This window comes from Nematostella vectensis, chromosome 10, assembly GCF_932526225.1.
Source record: "Nematostella vectensis chromosome 10, jaNemVect1.1, whole genome shotgun sequence".
Classification (NCBI taxonomy): domain Eukaryota; kingdom Metazoa; phylum Cnidaria; class Anthozoa; order Actiniaria; family Edwardsiidae; genus Nematostella; species Nematostella vectensis.
The window spans coordinates 15,405,413-15,421,527 of record NC_064043.1 but is presented as its reverse complement, the minus strand read 5'-3'; the positions used below and the strand labels follow the sequence as shown (position 1 = coordinate 15,421,527).

At 40.8% G+C, this 16,115-nt stretch overlaps 1 protein-coding gene and 1 long non-coding RNA gene across 2 annotated transcripts; both read right to left on the bottom strand.

The window, feature by feature from the left end:
• Window positions 1-8,714: 8,714 nt before the first annotated feature.
• On the bottom strand, window positions 8,715-15,692 carry LOC125573263. The gene is made up of 2 exons (XR_007314016.1): window positions 15,213-15,692; window positions 8,715-9,614 (listed from the first exon to the last, which is right to left on the bottom strand). It is a non-coding gene; the product is annotated as an uncharacterized LOC125573263 (long non-coding RNA).
• Window positions 10,701-15,114, bottom strand: LOC116614870 (uncharacterized protein K02A2.6-like). Its single transcript, XM_048733714.1, has one exon. The coding sequence runs from the start codon at window positions 14,981-14,983 to the stop codon at window positions 10,961-10,963; it is 4,023 nt and encodes a 1,340-aa protein (XP_048589671.1). The 5' UTR covers window positions 14,984-15,114; the 3' UTR covers window positions 10,701-10,960.
• Window positions 15,693-16,115: the final 423 nt, after the last annotated feature.

Here is a 16,115-nt window from a genome sequence, read left to right as displayed (position 1 = left end):
TGAAGGGAATTCATTAAATGGGCATTGAAAAGGTGGTCTTAGGTTCAAGGAGCGTGACGCTAAGTCTATCTGCGCGTTATGCTGTATTAAGAAATCTTTTCCCAAGATAGCATCGTAAGTGAGGTTCTTGATTACCAATAAATCTAGGGTGAATACCCTGTTGCCTAGTGATAAATCTGCTGTAAATATGCCTAGTATTGTTAAGCTATGACCGCCTACCGTCTGAAGCGCTGCTGAACTGGGGTCGCGCAGCTGTAAATTGTTTGTTGTGTTTAGCCGTCGCCAGGTAGACGAGCTGATGCAGCTTATCGCGGCGCCAGTATCTACCAAAAGGTCGACGTTGTGACCAGAGATTTGACCGTGAAGCATTAAATTGTCCGTTGTAAGAAATGGAACATTGATCGTAACATCCGTGCCATTATTTTGATTGCCGAAATTTGAATCTGAAGTATTAATAATCGTATTGATTTCTGGTAAATTTGCATCAGTCTCTTCTGGACTGGGACTCATTGGCTGCTGAAGAATGCTGTTATCCATTCCAAAATCCATATCTAGGATTGATTGATGATTGTCATTAAACGTTTCGTCGCATATACTGTGGCCTTCAGCCAATACTTGGGGAGTTGTTCCCTCTTCAAAATTAAACATCACCTCTGTGGGTGGAAAACATGCACGAGGCGGTCTTTCTTCGACCTGTATAACCTCATCAGAAAAAATTGTGCGACGTACTGGTCTGAGCCGATCATTAGTATCCAAATTTGGATTGCTTTGTGCACTCTCTTGTGAAGAAAAATCGTTATTATTAATTTCAAAACTCTCCACGGTCTGGTCTCTGGTGTCGGGCGAATCATTGTTCGGGAAGACTGATTCGTCCAGCTGAAAATGTTCATTAGTTGGTGTGTAAAAATGTAAGTCGTCCATGTTGGCGTCAAAGGTGGCGTCATTGGCTGGTAGTGTGTGTTGTTGAAAGTTCTCTTCGTTAATTGTAAGCGCGCTTTGATTGTCGATTGTGTAGTTGTGATTGTCATTAAAATCCAGGGCCCCTAGTAGTTCCCGATAACCAGGAGCCGCTATCAGTTTCCCTGGTTGAGACGTCTGGGAGGCCCATTATTTTGCCATTGTGGCCTCTGGAAGGAGGGGCGATAAGTGGGGTTCTGGTTGCGCGGGTTGGGAATACGGGAATCCCGGGCGCGACATGAATAAGCCGTATGGCCTCTAGTGTTACACTGGCTACATATGGGGATCCCTGTATAAGTACGACGATTACGATCGTAATTTTGGTTTGGGGGATTCGATCTGCGGAGCTCTTTGCGTAATTCCTGCTGAATGATTTGTCTAATGTCATCCCTGGTCAGGTTATCGGCTCCAGGCCGATGGGGCGGGCGGCTGGGGTCGGGGGTGGGTTCGTAAGCGGCAATCTTAGAAGGGTTAGATGAGGGGATTGTCTTAGCTAAAGCCCCGGTTACACCGTTGATAACCCGTTTAGTAAGCTCATCCGAAACAGTAGCCAAATCGGTTGGAGGGCCGGACACAGCATCGCGCAAGCGAGCCTGTGTTTCAGCCGTCTCAAAATCCGCCGGGGATTGGAGTACCACGTACTCTTTGAGTGGTCCCCGCAGGCCGCGCACAAATTGGTGCAACCACTCGCTTTTTGGCAATTTGAGCCGCTGACATAAACGGCGGATATCAGCGGTGTACTGTGCAAGGGGTTCAAACTTTCCTTGGACTCTTTGGTCCAATTGCTGGCGCAAGAGCCACTGGCTTGCCCCAGAATCAAAGTGATTTTTTAATTGTGCGAGAGCTGCGTCCCAAGTGTTCAACGCTGCCCTAGGGTGGTTGTTGAACCAAACGCTGGCGTTTCCCGCAAGGTAAAGGGGAAGGGCCCGTAACTTTCTGTCATCGTCCCAGCGATAAAATTCAGTCATCCGTTGAAAACGGGTTATGAAATCATTTACATCTTCTATGCCATCCCCGCTAAAGGTAGGGGGCTTCATTCCTGCGCGGAGTCCCAAAAGGTCGCCGCTTTCCTCTACTGTCGTTTCTAGAGCCGCTAAACTATTTTGTTGCTGTAAATGCTTGTATTCTACAGCATTTCTCAGATGGTCAAAAGAGGAAATTAAGCTTCGTAACACTTCGGGTGAGACATCAGGAGCCTGTTGGTGTGGGGTCCTAGGGGTTTCAATAGTCTCAATACGCCTAGGTTTAGATTCGGGCGATTCAGGATTCCTTGCCGCCATGGTTTGCGATCGAGTCTGAATGCTAGAGGGTGGGACCGACGAGCGCGGAGGTTTTTTAACTTTGGCCGACACGGTGACTATGGAATAAGTAGCGTATCGCTACGTATAGGATAAGCAAAACGAAAAAACAAATCGTAATGGACAGTAAGGTCACCAAGTCAATTGCGAGTGACTACAAACATTTGAAACAGATGAGAAAGAGCTACGTAAGTTACGATTGTGGGAAGAACATGACACAATTTCGCACATACGTGAAAATAACATACTATAGGTATGAATAGCTAGAAGTCAATTACAACTACATAGTAATAGCAAACAACACAACTGCTAGTCACTGAGATCATTCCCAAAGACGTGTGCTGCCTATAAATAGTGCCAATTCAGGGTGGGGAAAAGAATGGGGTTAGGCTCCCCACTGGTCCCGTCACCCACTGACTTACTTGTTTTTCTTTTGCAGAATCGAGGGTTCTTCACCAATGTAATGATTAGACGGGAGGACTTCTGTAGACCGGAGTCGTACCTTTATTCTGAGTCAGTGGTACGAAGAGGCAATGAGGAATTACAATGCGGTCCTATTTGTAATAAAACAAGTAGTACGTTTGATTGACAAGCACTGACCACGTGTGCAGAATGCGGTGATTGGACGGTACTTGACAATGCAAACAGTTACATCAGATATCATTAACCGTCGGCAAAATTAGCGGTAACAAAGGAAAGCTTTGAAAAGAATTTAAGGATACAAAACGAATGTCCTTTGCCATGAAACTAAGGGAGTAGGTAGGAAAGGTCATAAGGTAACTTTGGAGAAACAAATATGTAACTTGTAATCGAAAGTTATTGAATGGAAGGGGAAAGAACTGGTCGCTCAAGTAGCGTAGGTGTGATGTTTGCTGACTTTGATTAGCATAGTTAATCAGATTGCCAACACTGCAGAGCTAAGCACCTCCTACTTGAGTGTGGGCGATCCTACGTGCTGTGCTAATGATACCGACAATTAACGTACGACATCTAAAGGAAACTATATAAACAGAGACTTGTAAGTTTACCAACTTAATGGAAAGTTGAAGACAGATAAGTACCTAAAACATGGTACGACCCGATAAAAGTCATTATGTCGCTAATTAAGCGAACAACTTCCTATTCAAGCTAAATCAACAAAAACTATCAATGCCTCAAGAATACTCTCAACCTTGAACAACCCTTTTAGCTAGAGCAAATATCTTAACTTTGTCTATTTGCTTACTACAATTAACAAAATACGGATTCATTCTAACATAACCTATCATAACAGTGTAACTGAATCAGTTAACCATTAACCTAGGACCCTGTAGTCTCTTGTTTAGCACAACTTTTAGCTATTGGTTTATTGTCATTTTTTGACGTTATTAAATATTGCGACCTTACTTGCGTTTAAAAGCTATTACATTATAACATTTTGCGTTACGCTATCATGTATTGGTTTTTTTTGCTTTAAATTTTGATACTTTTGATTAGCTTTATAGTTTTTATATTTTGCGTTTATAGCTATTACATCTTGCGTTTATAGCTATTACATCGTGCGTTTATAGTTATTACATCGTGCGTTTATACTTATTTATATTTTGCGTTTAGACCTATTACATCTTGCGTTTATAGTTATTACATTTTGCGTGTTTCGTCCTACAGTTGATATTCTCGAAACGGTGTTTTTTTTTTATTTCGAGATAGTAACGGCAACAAATTTAAGAGAAAACAAACGGCATAAGATTGACGGGTAAAACTTTATTTGTTTTCATCTGACCTGCACACAAAACTGGTGCCAGTTTTTATTTATTTATTCACAATCTTTTGACATTTTGCGTTACGCTATCATACCTTGGGTTTTTAGCTTTATATTTTGTTACTTTTCATGACGAGACGCAAATGATCTAAACTGTAAAATCCCGATGTCCAGGGGTAATTATATTGCGGTTTCCGTAGTAGCGCGTTTGTCTGTCAACTTTTGCACAGTTGCAAAGAGTTTTCCTGCAACGATTCCAGGAAGAATTCGCCGGTAAAGTGAGAGAAACTGCTTGACTCAAAAGCCCGCCACGGCAGTGAGAGCAAAGGCGATTGATGCCCTTCTACATCAGTCGAACGACTGATTGCAACTCGTATCTAGGACGTCCACCCTTTACTCTATCACGCAGTAAATCAAATACAAGGTATGTTGATTTTAAGGATACTCATTTTCGCTTGACATGCTAAACTTTGCATGGCCCGTTATGCGGTATGCATCAAAGCCCGACAAAACTACTCAAGCACGAAATCTTCATAAAGCTTGCTATGGAAACATATAATCATTTTGGGCAAGGCTGATATAAAATCATGTTTACAAACACAAAATACGTATACAACTTAAATACTGGTTTGTTTCATTGATAGCCTACTGTAGAACATGATTTTTAATACCTTTCTACGGCCAACTAGAAAGCTTCTCTTCCATATGAATACAACCAAGAACCGCAACATATTCTGCCACAGGATAGTGAAAGTTGACAAACTGAGCCGTTTGTATGATCATGAAAATATAATATTGTTTAAAAATATCTACTTTTCCGTGGAATTCTACTTACAGTATGACCTGCTTTTTTACTCTTACTTTTTAACTTTATTCTCTCTTATAATATCTCATTCACTTTAGTAGGAGTGCATCCAGACGTGCCGTCGGAGTGTGCACTGTTGCATTAACCCTTATAATAATATCTCATTCACTTTAGTAACAGTGCATCCAGACGTTCCGTCGGAGTGTGCACTGTTGCATTAATCCTTCTTTTAATAATATCTCATTCACTTTAGTAGCAGAGCATCCAGATGTGCCGTCGGAGTGTGCACTGTTGCATTAACCCTTTTAATAATATCTCATTCACTTTAGTAGCTGAGCATCCAGACGTGTCGTTGGAGTGTGCACTGTTGCATTAATCCTTCTTATAATAATATCTCATTCACTTTAGTAGCTGAGCATCCAGACGTGCCGTCGGAGTGTGCACTGTTGCATTAATCTCTTCTTGTAATAATAGCTTATTCACGTGTCTGCTATGTATGGTGGACCACCCCTTTTATTTCACCATACATGATATTTCACCATATCCACCATTTCCACCATTTGCCACATAGCCCTATGCCTTGGCCATGGTACTTGCGGTGTTGACTGTCTGCTATATGTATGGTTGACCACCCCTCCCCCTTACTTTTTACCATATCCACCATTTCCACCATATCCACCATTTGCCACATAGCCCTATGCCTTGGCCATGGTACTTGCAGTGCTATGTGTCTGCTATGTATGGTGGACCACCTTACTTTTTACCATATCCACCATTTGCCAAATAGCCCTATCCCTTGGCCATGGTACTTGCAGTGCTATGTGTCATCTTGTATGTAGGGTGGACCACCCCTCCCCCTTACTTTTCACCATATCCACAATTTCCACCATATCCACCATTTGCCACATAGCCCTATCCCTTGGCCATGGTACTTGCAGTGCTATGTGTCTGCTATGTATGGTGGACCACCCCTCCCCCTTACTTTTCACCATATCCACCATTTGCCACATAGCCCTATCCCTTGGCCATGGTACTTGCAGTGCTATGTGTCTGCTATAAATGGTACCATACCTCTTCCCCTTACTTTTCATAACTTTTGCCATAGCTTTGTCCCTTAGCCCAGACACTTCAGTCAGTTCTTAACGACTGTTATGTATTGATCTCCCCTTAAGTCCTATGCTACACTGCTATCAGACACTTGCAGTTCTTAACGACTGTTATGTATTGATCTCCCCTTAAGTCCTATGCTACACTGCTATCAGACACTTGCAGTTCTTAACGACTGTTATGTATTGATCTCCCCTTAAGTCCTATGCTACACTGCTATCAGATACTTGCAGTGCTAGAAAAACTGTAATGTTATTGATTCATAGGACCATCCCTCCCCCTGAAAGCCACATCCTACTGCATTATATTACCATTTGGCCATTTGCCACTAGCGCTTGACAAATGGCCATTCCAAATGACAAATGGCCAATGTGAGACAGTGTTGGACAGTATTGCTTTGCCCTAGTTTGATTATCCGAGTTCTTTTATCATCAAATGACAAACTTCGAAAGCCATGATAAGAAAACCCCGTAAAACATCGGATCATAAGTCGTCATACTAACCAAATAATCCTTTGATATCGCCATCGTATTCGCGGTATAAATCGAAGAAGGAGCTTTCAATCGTAAACACAAGGCAAGTGCAAAAAATCATGGCCGCTTTGTATCGCGGGCTGCCAAAGGTAGCCCAATTCTTGGTACAGACGCCGTCCAAATCGAAGCTGGAAAGGCAACGCATAGACTACTAATTGCGCATCGGGGGAGGGGACGGGGGATTTCGCTCCCAAGATGGCTGCGGCTTGTTCCACAGGAAACCCAAATCGACACGATGACCGAAATTAATCTAACTAATCTGAACTATAACTAAACTAAAATCGTTGACTTGTAGTAGAGGTCGTCAGCGTACTCCCAGGTCATGGTCACTGGGAACACGATTGGTTATGTTATTGTGGTGTAGTTGTCAATAGTGTTCTCCAAAAATACATTGATTTATATTATCTTTATCGCAGGCCTCGAGCGCCTTGGTTGCTGGAAGTCGTCAAGGTCCCAGGGAATATCGATTTGATTCCAAGTATGGAGGGAGAAGACGACGATCTTGAAGGGCTTTACTGGGAAAGGTAAGCTTGTCCATCACATAGAAAGGTTTCTGTTTTGCTCTCTCTCGCTTATCAATACCCGTTCGGGTTTTCTTACCTGATTTACGACGGCGCACACGTCGCATTTCTGCGCGCGCTTAACACATTGACCCCTCAACCGGCCTGTACCGGCTTTGGGAAGTACCCACAACCCAAAAAATTCATAAATGCAAAATAAACACAACAAGATGAAGATACTCAGGCATCAGTCTAAGGGATAAATGGTCTTGCAGATATGCATCAAACCAAAGTGTTGGCATCTACTCTTAAGCCAAATAATAGCACAGGTTCTTTGACAAATCTCAAATCGAACAAGGAGAGAAAAGCAGAATCACCCCTCTCAATAAAACGCTCAAAATACCACACAAGGGAGAGAGATCAGCAAACACAGCTCAAGACACAAATAGATACCTTTATTCTGATCCTCCAGGTACATTTCCATGGCCTCAAAACACAATGTCCACTCCTTATATTGCAAAGCATTCTGGGAGATCCAGGGGAAAATTCACGAGGGGAGGGCCAGTCAACACTCCTCTCCCCAAAGTCAGATGGTTTTTTATAAGTCTTTTCACCCCGAAGCCAAACAAATCAATTCCAGGTCATACACACCCAGAATAGCAGTGTAAACAATTTTGGAATCAATTTGGTTTCAGAAAAGACAGCATTTAGGAGAGCTGTGGTGATTCATTAGAAAATTATTTTCTCATCCAGGCAAAGTCAAACAAGAAAAAAATCATCATGAATCCACCTTTGCTTGCAAATATCCATAAGCAAAGCATTCAATTATGCCCCAAAAGACTTCATGATGTCCTGAGACACTCTCCTAATATGCTCATAGCTGTATTTTTGATGAAAAATACAAGCAACCATCAACTTGTGCTGGCTTCAGCACAACGACGAGGGTTTAAATGTGGGGACTGCAAAGCACTGTTGGAAAGCTTGGATACCGCTGACTAGGTGCAGCTGTGTTTGACTTTGACGGGCTGTATAAAACTCAGAATAGGGGGGGAGGTATCTGTTTTCAGTCTGTTTTTTGTAAATTCAGCTCAAAAAAAGCCAGGAGTCAATGGGTTAATGAGAAATGTGGTAGCGCGCACGCTGACATCTTGCTTGTGCGCGTCCTCGACTCTCCGCGGTATATAAGGCGCGTACCCATGGGCAAAATGGCTTTAGTTGTATGTAGACCTCCAAACTGTGCATAGCCTTTAACATTAACGCAAGTATCAATTTTGGTTTTCTATCTAAAAATAAATGAAAAACCCATAAAAGGCCTCTGTATCATCAAAGGATAATAAGCATCTGTCCCAAATAACATAAAAATGCGACCTAACAATATCTCAAATAAGTAATATATAGATTTAGGCACTGCCTAAAAGCGGAGCCAGCCCTTCCCTGCACTTTCATTATGCATCATGTTCCTCCACCCACAAAAAGGCACCATATGTAAAACATATAAAGATTGCATGTTCTATAAATACTGCGATTATTATTAAAAGGTGTCCTCCCAATCCTCCTAGGGAATACATAGAACAAATATGTTTTTGTTCTAGGTAAAAAAATATTTATTGACATTTATTTATTGACAAGGATATCATTAACTAAACTATTCTTGATAGACAACTGATACAGCAAAAGTAGCAAAATAAATTTATACTTTGATTAACAGGGAAGGCTTTCAAGTGTGAAGGGAGGTCGTATTTATTTTAAAATGAGGATCAATTAAAGTTCCTCACAAAAAACTGGGTGCTATTTTATTCTCTTCAAAATTAAAAACAATAAACAAATACATATCAAATTCCTATACATTAATAAGTATATCAGCAAATCACACTATCATAGTTTATTTGAGGTAAAAGTACTCTTTCCCTGCCTGTACTGTCCAAATTCCTTTTACTTATTTAAATTACTTCACTTAACTTGCAAATATAGGGCTTTATCATTTTCTTTCACTTGTGTAAGTTTCAAAATAAGCAATTCAAAAATTGGAAAAATATCTTTATTAACCTTCTCTCTTGTGTTTTAGAATGTAACTTTGCTAAGGGTGGATTAAAAGCACTCCAACATATTTTGAAAAAATTCTGAGTACATTATTTTATTATACAGTTAAGAACCACATATAAAAACCTAGAATGAACCTGTTAACCTAAAATTATAAAATTATAATCCTTTTTATAAGCATCTATTTAGCCTATAATTTGAAATAGGTTGAAATAGGAAAATTGATTTCTAAATAGTTTTAAAAATATGATCTTAAGGGATCATATAGGAGACCTGTTTTTGTTTTTTATGATTAACTTACTACCTCAATTACTTTACCATGAGTCATTGTAATAGCAAGAGACTATGAACCTAAATAGCCTAAATGTCACTAACCACACATTATACAAGAACCTGTCAGGCTAACCTGAAAAAAAAAAACCCAGGTTTTTTACTTTTATGACTCTAGTTCATTTTTTTTAGAACAATTTGTCCATTAAAATATTATCTTACTTTTTGTTACTTTATATGTGTTTATTTTTGGTGACCTACATTAAATACCAATGCCTTATATGTACATCCTGCCCTGGGTCATGCCTCTTAGCCAGCAGCTTGTGTCTCAGCTTGATTTCAGAATCTCTGGCCGAGATTAAGCTGAAGAAGTTTGGAGAAAAGCATTTAAGAAAAAAACTGGTAATTTCCTTACGATACAAATATTATACCACAAAAACCTAATTCACTAAACCTAAAACTAAAAATAGGATACAAATATTATACCACAAAGACCTAATTCATAAAACCTAAAACTAAAAATAGTCCCAACTAAATTTTTTTTTAAATGATACCCATTACAGAAAATGAACATATGAACTTTGCTGTAAGCTCTATGATCTGATGAGCCAAAGGTTGAAAGAGCTTTTATAGGAGAAGCTGCAGAGGGGAAAAAACATTGCTTTTAAGCAAATTGCTCCTCTACAAAAAAGCTGTCTTGGCTTTCTATGAAACCTGATTTTACTTTTGGACCACATTATATTGTGACATGAGAAAAAAAATTAAGGTTTGTAAGAAAACATTGAGGTACCCAGGGTTATTGAAAATATTGTAGGTGGTATAAAAAAAGGCATATTTTTTTAGGTAATAACAGATCCTCAAGGTCCTAATATGTATGTGCACCTTTTTTTTTAAAGCAAAACAGAATTCCAGAATAGTCGATTTAAATTTCAAGCGTTTATCAAATATATGTTGTTTTTCACAAATTGCTAATACTTAGGGTTTTAGGGGACCAGCTCTCAATTTCTTTAAGGTTTTAGGAAACCAGTTATCTATTTCTTTCTCCAAAGAAAGCTGGAGTTTACCCAAGTAATTCATTTAAGCCTTGCTCATCTTAGTGAGAATTTCATTCATTGAAATGAATTAAAAAATCACTTTTGGTTTTATTTCTAGTGAGCCAATGCGGATGAATACAGAGAATGTATGAACATTATAACAAAAATTAGGTTTATGATGAGGTCCGAAATCTTGTGACAGAGTTGATAGCTCTGGTAACTTATATTCAATTCATAAATAGTAGTTATAATTTTCCTATGATAGATGGTGAATGGCAGATTTAGAGATCGAATTTGATAAATACAGCCTAGAATATTTATTTCCTGAGGTAAGTACTTAAAGTAAATTAAATTCAACAATGAAAAATGTAATGTATTTGAGAAAAACCTTAGGATCAAAACGAATAAACAGTAATGGCGGACTCTCGTTGTTTATTGCTGTTACCCAGAAAACCTTGCGGTCATACAAACAGGAATCCCAAACATTACATACTGCCCCACCCAAGTTTACAACTAAAAGATACTTGCTTGCTGAGGCCAGTAAAACTATCAAATTTATACACACAACATGTCAATAAGTAAAAAACAACAACAATGTCCATGACAAGTTCTTGACAAGTTGTCAATCCATCAGGTCCGGAAAAATGTACACAGTGTGTGATATGCTGCTTAAAATTAACATACATAGTCTTTGAGGTGAGTAGGTGTGGTTTTGAGTCGAGTACTTCTTCGCAGAGTACTTGCAGGTTCAGAAGCTGGAAGCTCTGTCTTTTTCGGTTCCAATGAAGGTTCTGGAACTGTGATCTCAGGTTCCTTAAATTCCTCTGGAATCTGCTTGGGTACAGTTGTTTGCATGGGAACTTGGGCCAATTCTGTTGAACTCTGAAGATCATTGGCGACTGTGGGTGTGCTTGTCCTCAGGCGAAGATGGTCAACATGTCGTCGAAACACTCCACCTGAACTGAGTTGAACGACATACGAAACCGGTCCTGACTGTTGAATAATTGTTCCACATAACCACTTTGGACCATATAAAAAATTCTTGACAAATACTGGGTCATTCACTTGAAATTCTCTGAGTGGCACTAGATTGTCGTGTTGTTTCTTCTGTGCGAGCTGTTTATCTTCTACACGAGTGCGAATTGTGTCCTGACTAAGGGGGTTTACCAGGTCCAAGCGTGTCTTCAGCTTCCGGTTCATTAATAGCTCACCAGGTGTTTTACCAGTGGTTGCATGAGGTGTGGTACGATAGCTTAGTAGAAATCTGCTTAACTTCGTGTCTAAGTTTTCCTTTTCCCCTCCCATCTTCTTCATTGTTTCCTTGAAAGTGCGAACATATCTTTCAGCAAATCCATTGGATGCTGGGTGTTTAGGTGCTGAAGTGATGTGTTTTATGCCATTCTCAGACATAAAAAGGGCAAATTCTTCACCTATGAAGGCAGTTGCATTATCAGATACAATGATATCAGGCAGTCCATGTACTGAGAAGCATTCTCTTAACTTCTGGATGGTTACTGCAGCAGTACTGGAGTTTGTCTTGAATACCTCGATCCACTTACTATAGGCATCACCGATCACCAGGAACATGTGTCCTTCGAAAGGTCCTGCATAGTCAATATGTATGCGAGACCAAGGTCTAGACGGCCACTCCCACGGATGTAGGGGTGCAGTAGAAGGTGCCTTAGCATTACTTTGGCAGCTTGTGCAATCTTTCACCTTTTGCTCAATATCCGCGTCCAGGCCAGGCCACCAGAAATAGCTTCGGGCTAACATTTTCATGCGAACCATTCCAGGATGTCCATCATGTAGTTCCTGGAGAAGCTTGACTCTTCCTTGAGGAGGAATGACTACGCGAGAGCCCCAGAGTAGACAGCCATCCTGACAGCTAAGTTGGTGCTTTCTATCAGAGTAGGGCTTGAACTCAATGCGATCATTTGAATTGGGCCAACCGGACATTACTTGGTGTCGTACTGCACTAAGAATAGGATCTTTTGAGGTCCAACGCTCAATGTCCTTGACTTTAACGGGTGTGTTGACTTCAAGATGATTCATTACAAACATAATGTCGCCAGGCACTGGAACATTTCTGGTTTCATGTGGCAATGGCAGCCGGCTCAGGCCATCGGCATTACCATTTTTCTGGCCTTCTCGATATACTAAAGTGTATGAGTAGCCTGACAGGAATACCGCCCACCTCAATATGCGTGGTGAGGCTGAGGTCGGTATTTGTTTAGTTGACTGTAGCAGACCCAGCAGGGGTTTGTGATCAGTGTAGATGGTAAAACTCCGTCCATATAAGTATGAGTGGAACTTCCTCACCCCGAACATGATGGCTGCTGCCTCTTTGTCGAGCTGTGAATAGTTCTTTTCGGCTGGGGACAGAGTACGTGAGGCATATGAAATAGGACGTTCAGTCCCATCATCCATCACATGTGAAATAACACAACCAAGACCATATGGTGATGCGTCACAAGCAAGGGTTAACTCTCTTTCCAAGCTGTAATGCACTAGAAGTTGTGAAGAGTGAAGTGTGGACTTGGCTTGGTTCCAAGATTTTTCATGTGCTTCACTCCAGTTCCAAGGTGTGTCTTTGACTAACAGCTGATGTAAAGGAGATAGTATTGTAGTGATGTTAGGTATGTAACAAGCGTAATAGTTAAGCATGCCTAAAAAGGCTTGCAGTTCTTTCAGATTAGAAGGTCTCGGTGACTCTTGAATTGCTTTGATTTTCTCGTCAAGGGGGTGGATACCATCTTTGTCTATGCGGTGTCCCAGGTAAGTGACTTCAGGTGCTTGAAAAATGCACTTCGAACGTTTAAGACGGACGCCAGCTTTGTCCAGACGTGACAGGACTTCTGTTAGACTTTTGAGATGATCTGCTGATGTCTTACCGGCAATGAGAATATCATCTATTCGTACTACAACATTCGGAATACCCTGCAGTAAATTTTCCATTGTGCGTTGGAAAATCCCAGGGGCTGAGGCAATGCCGTAGCACAGTCTATTGTACTCAAATAGGCCTTTATGAGTGGTGATAGTGGTGTACTTCTTTGATTCTTCATCTAACTCAAGTTGTTGATAAGCTTGACTCAGATCTAGTTTTGTAAACTGCACTCCACCTCCAAGTTGAGCTAGCAGATCCTCTGTTTTAGGAATTGGGTAATTGTCAAGTTTGCTAACTTGGTTCAAAGTAACTTTGAAGTCTCCACAAATGCGTATAGACTCATCAGATTTGACAATGGGCACAATGGGTGTTGCCCATTCCGAAAATTGAACTGGACGAATTGTTCCTTCTTCTAACAAACGGTCCAATTCTCTCTCTACCTTCTGACGTCGTGCATATTCTAACGTGCGAGGTTTGAAGTACTTGGGTTTGGCTTGAGGATCAACGTATATCTTTGCTTTCACTCCTTGAATTGTCCCTAGTCCTTCCTTGAATAAATTTTCATGTTTCTTTAGCAGGTCAGACACATCAGGGGATACAACTTGAACTAGGAAAATCTCTGGCCATGACAACTTAACATGTTGTAACCAATCTCGTCCAAAGAGACTGGGCACCTTGCCTTGTACAACTATAACTGGCAAGTGTTCAAAGAAGTCCTTGTACTTGACTTCCACTACAAGCTTTCCTAAAACTGGAATTGTCTCCCCGGTGTATGTTTTCAAGGTTAGCTTGGTATCTTGCAGATTGAGAGATGAACCCTCAATGTTCTTCAATTGATCAAAAATGTCCTCTCCGATTACTGAAAGTGATGCACCAGTGTCCAGTTCCATTTGAACTTTAAGACCATTTAATTCAACATCTACTAAATACGGATTTTGGCGGTTGCCTTGACTGACAGCAAACAATGGATATATATCTTCATCTTCTATTTCTTTATCAGTATCCAGGACATGAATTGCTGGTTTCCCTTGTTTTGGATGGTGGTTTGAATTTGGCTTGGTTGTCTCGGACGACTTTTTTGCTTTTTTGAGACATTTGGCAACAATATGTCCTTTCTTTTTACAATAATGGCACGTGGCCTCCTTGAAACGACATTTTGACGGGTGGTGATTTTTTCCACAACGATAACACTCTTTATTTTCGCTTTTAGAACGCGGTAAGGGCGAAGAACTGACCTTTTTTACAGATGCAGACGTTGAACTTAACGTAGAAGGAGCAGATTGAAGATCGGCCATGTGCTGTGCGGTCGTTTCCATAGACGAAGCAATGTCGTAAGCTTTTTTGAAAGTTAAGTTCTCTTCTGATAGCAAACGCCTTTGGATTCTTTCATTGTTAATTCCAGACACCAGACGATCACGCAGCATATTTTCCAGACTGCCACCAAAATTGCAGTATTCTGCCATGTTTCGTAGAGCCGCTACAAAGTCAGACACGTTCTCCCCGCTCAATCTGAAACGGTTATTGAACTTGTGCCGTTGCACGCTTTCACTCGGTTTTGGGTTGAAATGGCTCTTTACCAAGGTGCACAAGTCAGCATAAGATTTCTCTCCAGGTTTCGCTGGGGCCAGCAGATCAGACATTAATTTGTAGGTTTTTTTCCCTACCGAACTGAGGAGGATTGCACGGCGTATTTTCAAGTCATCGTCAGACGTAGTTACTCCATTTGCTTCAAAATAGAAGTTTAGACGCTCGATATACTGTTCCCATGAATCAGAATCTCTGTCGAATTCGTCTATTTTGCCGTAGGTTGCCATTTCCGAAATCCTCGTCGCCAAAAAATGTAATGTATTTGAGAAAAACCTTAGGATCAAAACGAATAAACAGTAATGGCGGACTCTCGTTGTTTATTGCTGTTACCCAGAAAACCTTGCGGTCATACAAACAGGAATCCCAAACATTACAAAAAAGGTGTTCAAAGTTTGAAAACAAAACAACTCCGAAAGATCGTTCCGCTAAGTACTTAAATACAATACGCCAACTTACCTACATCTGCCAGTGCAAAAACAAATACATAGGAGCACTTGTCGGAGAAGGTGTCTGTAAAATTAGCTTGTTTTTTTCTTTCTTTATCTTGTGGCTTACTCTGACATTTCACCTGACATTTCACCTGACCTTGACTCGAGCACAAGACTTGACTCTTCAAAACTTTCAACCATGCTTTTACACAGTCTTTTGCACATAATTAGACAAGTTCATATCCGTGGTTAGCATTCCCACGAATGATTCTTTTCAGGCACTTCTTTTTCGACAATTCTTGGCTCTTCTGCAGTCAGTTTTCGTGTGTGTTTTTGAGGGGCAGAAATACTCTAGCAGCGTCCGCCATATTGTTTTGCGCGCTCTGGAGGCCTGTGCCGAGGCAGATCGCGGCTGGCTGGATGGATGGCTGGCTGGCTGGCAGCTTGTGACAATGACGTCATTGACCACAAAAACTGAGTCGCCAAGTTATAGACCATTTCTATACCTATGGGGCTCCGCGCGCGGCCTATGGCCGCGCTGGCTCCGCTATAAATCTACTCACATACTATCACGGATCCTGCAATTTGATTGGCTCCCGTACTCACTATCTATTGAGCGAAAGAAAGCGAGTAGCGAAAAAACCGGCGTTTTTCACAAAAACACCATTAATTATTATTAAAATCGTCAGCTATTCGAAGGTAGTATGTGAGTGGATTTATACTAAAACAATTAGACTACTCGTTCTCGTTTTTCTAGGCGCTACGCTCCTCGTTGACTATCTATTGACTCACAGAAAACTCGAACTCGTAGTCTAATTGTTAAATAGGAAAATGGCCGGTAAAATAAATAAGAAGCTGGTAAAACAGAGTCATTTTATCTGTCGAAAAAAATATCACTTTCGTACGAGGTTTTTCTGGTAAAATACGGTAC

Bases quoted from the DNA above. Each gene is read 5' to 3' on its own strand.
- LOC116614870 (XM_048733714.1), bottom strand. From the start codon at position 14,983: ATGGCAACCTACGGCAAAATAGACGAATTCGACAGAGATTCTGATTCA.